This window comes from Acinonyx jubatus, chromosome B4 (assembly GCF_027475565.1).
Source record: "Acinonyx jubatus isolate Ajub_Pintada_27869175 chromosome B4, VMU_Ajub_asm_v1.0, whole genome shotgun sequence".
Lineage (NCBI taxonomy): Eukaryota > Metazoa > Chordata > Mammalia > Carnivora > Felidae > Acinonyx > Acinonyx jubatus.
The window spans coordinates 79,571,620-79,575,497 of record NC_069387.1 but is presented as its reverse complement, the minus strand read 5'-3'; the positions used below and the strand labels follow the sequence as shown (position 1 = coordinate 79,575,497).

Sequence of the window (3,878 nt, the reverse complement as noted above, 5' to 3'; positions counted from 1 at the left end):
GCCATTAAAGAAATACAGATCAATTTTGTGAAACAGAATGTTATTTGAGATAGTGGGAAGGATTATTGTGAAAATGTTTCTCTAACACCCAGGACATCTCCAATATCTGAGACATTCAAGATGAACAATGTTCAAGGTACCTCACTAAAAAACAGTTACAATAAGATATTTATGATGTTTAATGCAATAACTTTCATTAATGGACACAAGGAGTATGAAAGAAATAGCCACAAAATCAATGGAGGAAAAAAACAATAATCAAAGAATAGGATTTTTCTTCTCCAGAAGTTTTTTTAGAGCTTCTTTGACATCTTTGTTTCTCAGGGAGTAAATCAAAGGATTCAACATGGGAGTGACTAGGGTGTAACACAACGAGGCCACTTTACTCAGCTCAGGAAATCTGTCAGGAGTGAGATACATAAAAAACACAGCACCGTACAGCACACTCACGACTCCCAGGTGTGAGCTGCAAGTGGAGAACGCTTTCTTACGTCCCTCAGAGGAGCGTATCTTGAGAACTGTGGACACAATATACAAGTAAGAAATAATAATAACTATGATGGTAGGCAAGATGATGATGCTGGATAAGGAAAAGGAAATGATTCTAGAGATGAAGAGGTCAGAACAAGATATCCTCTGAAGTGGGCGAGTGTCACAGTAAAAGTGGTCTATGGCCCGAGAACCACAAAAGGACAGAGTAAATGTTATGCTTGTCTGAAGAACCGAGCTGATGCAGCCACATAAATAGGAACTGGCCACCAACTGCATGCAGAGACGTGCTGACATCTGGACAGAGTAGAGGAGTGGGTTGCAGATGGCAATGAAGCGGTCATAGGCCATGGCTGCCAGGAGAAATCCCTCTGCCACAATGAAGAGGGCAAAGAGAAAGAGCTGGGTCACACAGCCTGCAAAAGAGATGGACTTGCTCTCAGACCAGAAGTTGATCATGGCCTTGGGTGCAATAACAGACGAATAGAAGAGATCAATGAAGGACAGGTTGCCCAGGAAGAAATACATCGGTGTGTTCAGCCGGGGATCGGTCATAATAATGGTCATCATCCCAACATTCCCTAGGAGGATCATGGCATACACAAGCAGAAAGACCAGGAAGAGGAGAATGTGGAGCTCAGGGCAGACCCTGAAGCCTACAAGGATGAAGTCAGTCACTTCTGATTGATTGTCTGGTCCCCTGTCACCCATGGCAGAAACCTGCTGAGAGGCACAAGGAAAAATAAACAAATGATTCTGGGTTTTGAACACAGCCCTTTGACCATTGCAGAATTAGGATTACAAAGCCATTGTATAATCATTATTCTTGTTAACTTTATAAAATTAATGTGACTTCACTTTAAGCCATTGAAACTGAGGATGAATCAAAATGTTAGTTTTATGTCCTTCTTTCTGCAATGGTGGATTAGATGTTTTCCCTTGAATCTAATACAGTTTCCTTCCACCCAAGGGCCTTTCACATTTGCAAGTATCACTTCTGTGTATGTTTCTGACTCATGATTTGTGCAATAAATTCATTGTCATGAAAAGGTGACTGGAAAGAGACCACAAATAATTTAACACATGACATTTGGGAAGGAATTACAGTGTCTGCATTTGGATATATTAGGGGATTTAGTAGCCTCCTTCAGGAAACCCTATCTTTGAGGACTTATATTACATGTAAACAGATCTAGAGAAAGTGAATGACTTTAATAAAAATTACTTAAAAGGTGCAAATACTTTTTGTAGGTAATGGAAACTTTGAATTGTGGTATAGGTTATTTGCTCACTAAGATCAAAGTTGTGCACACATAAACACAAATATTATCAGGACTCATGTGCTAAGATGTCTCTCCCAGATGGGCATCCATAACCCTTTCATAAGAATATTTTCCCTGCATTAACTCAGCTTGAATCTCAGATTTTTTTAAAGAAGAGACCTCCAGGTAGTGTAGATGGAAAAGTTACTTTAGAGAAAAATACTGAACAAAAGATACATATGAGGGATTTTTGACTGTATTCTTCTTTACGCTGGATATGACTTTCATAGTTGTCATACCTCATTTACTAGACAGCTCAACTGAGAATTTGAACTGCTTATAGTAATAATATGGCAACTTTTTCAGCCTAAATAATAACAACAATAATAATAACAAAAACAACGACAACAATAATGTTGCACTTTTGGCCTGCCAGCCACTTTTCTAAATGCTTTTTAGTAGCTCATTTAATCCACATAACAATAATATGAGGTGAGTACTATTATATTCCAGAAGAGGAAACTGAGATCCAGAGAAATTAAGTCTGTTGATACCACTTACTAGGCTCAGAATCCAAATTTGTAGAGTAAAAACTTGGCTCCAGAATCCCTCCATTTTCATTCACTGCAGGATACCACCTTTTATAATAAGCCCTTCTGGTTCCTTTAGGTGACTTCTATTTGTACCTCAGAATTCAGTTAAAGTTTCTTATCTCCAAAATAAATTCTCCAATTGTCAACCTAGGTTAAGACACTTCTGCATAGATCATGCTCCCAAGGATGGTAGCTATGATCACCACATTTTAATGTGCATATTAAATATTCATAAGTTCTTCCTTAAGATCAAACTTCAAGTTGTCCTCCATAAATTCAGCACAGTGTTCTGTGTCTGGCAAATAGCAGTCAATATTTTTTATATAGATAATATATTGCATGATATTTGAGTATGCAGACTCAGAAAAACTTGAGGACTTTGAAATACTGAGGTGGTTAGCATGGGTTTAGATTTAAGTAAGGGAAGAGCCAGTGCTGCTTCTCACATTTACTAACTGGGACCTTGGACTAAGTGACTTATGTAACTTATTTGTTTCCTGTACAACCTCCTTATGTTCCTTAAGTTACTGATGTAATTATATGGCAAGTTACTATACCAGTGTATCGTCACATAGAGCAAGGATAAAACAACATAACTACCAAGTTTTCTTGGGGGTATATACTTAAACCATGCATGTAAGAGGCACCTGGGTGGCTCAGCTGGTTAAGCGACTGACCCTTGATCTCAGCTCAGGTCATGATCTCATGGATTATGAGTTCGAGCTCTGCTTCAGTCTCTGCGCTGACAGCATGCAGCATGCTTGGGGTTCTCTCTCTCCCTCACTCTCAAAATAAATAAATAAACCTCACTTTAAATGTTTACTTATATTTTATAGAGAGAAAGAGAGCAAGGGAGGATAGGCATAAAGAGAGAGGGAGAAAGAGAAAATCCCAAGCAGACTTCATGCTGTCAGCATAGAGCCCGAAGGGGGTTCAGATTCACAAACCATGAGATCATGACCTCAGCTGAGATCAAATGTCAGTCGCTTAACTAACTGAGTTACCCAGGTGCCCAAAATAAATAAATAAACTTAAAAAAAGGATAATGCACATAAATAAGTATCATTTATGACAAACTAAGCACTAGACAAATATTAACTATTATCAATTATCATATCTTTCTGTGTTCAATCCAACAATGCATACCAAATATTAGGCACTAATTAGATTGAAAATAAATAATATGTGTATGGGCTTTTTGGATAAACGATTCTATGTTGAGGGAAGAAATCAGAGAAACTGTTAAAATATTAAAAAGAATAAAGAAATCTGAGAGAAGTGTAATATTTGCCCCAGAAGGAGATCGCTAAAGAAAAGTGTTATGGTGTCTCCCTGTTATATTTTCGTTATTCACCACCTCCATCAAAACTTAACTATTTCAATAATTGTATTATAAAAGAGCAAAATTTTAAATATATAATACTTAGGTTCTGAAGAGACATAAGATACTTAAACAGTGGGAATAGAGCCTGAAGAAGTTATGAAATATTTTTAATCATATATTTTATTTATTTCCTCTCATCTTGTAAGGGGT

General features: G+C 37.4%; 1 protein-coding gene across 1 annotated transcript; it reads right to left on the bottom strand.

Annotated features, from left to right (window-relative positions):
* Positions 1 to 258: 258 nt before the first annotated feature.
* LOC113592964 (olfactory receptor 9K2-like) lies at positions 259 to 1,236 on the bottom strand. Its single transcript, XM_027035562.1, has one exon. It carries the CDS (start codon positions 1,198 to 1,200, stop codon positions 259 to 261), a length of 942 nt encoding a protein of 313 aa, XP_026891363.1. The 5' UTR covers positions 1,201 to 1,236.
* Positions 1,237 to 3,878: the final 2,642 nt, after the last annotated feature.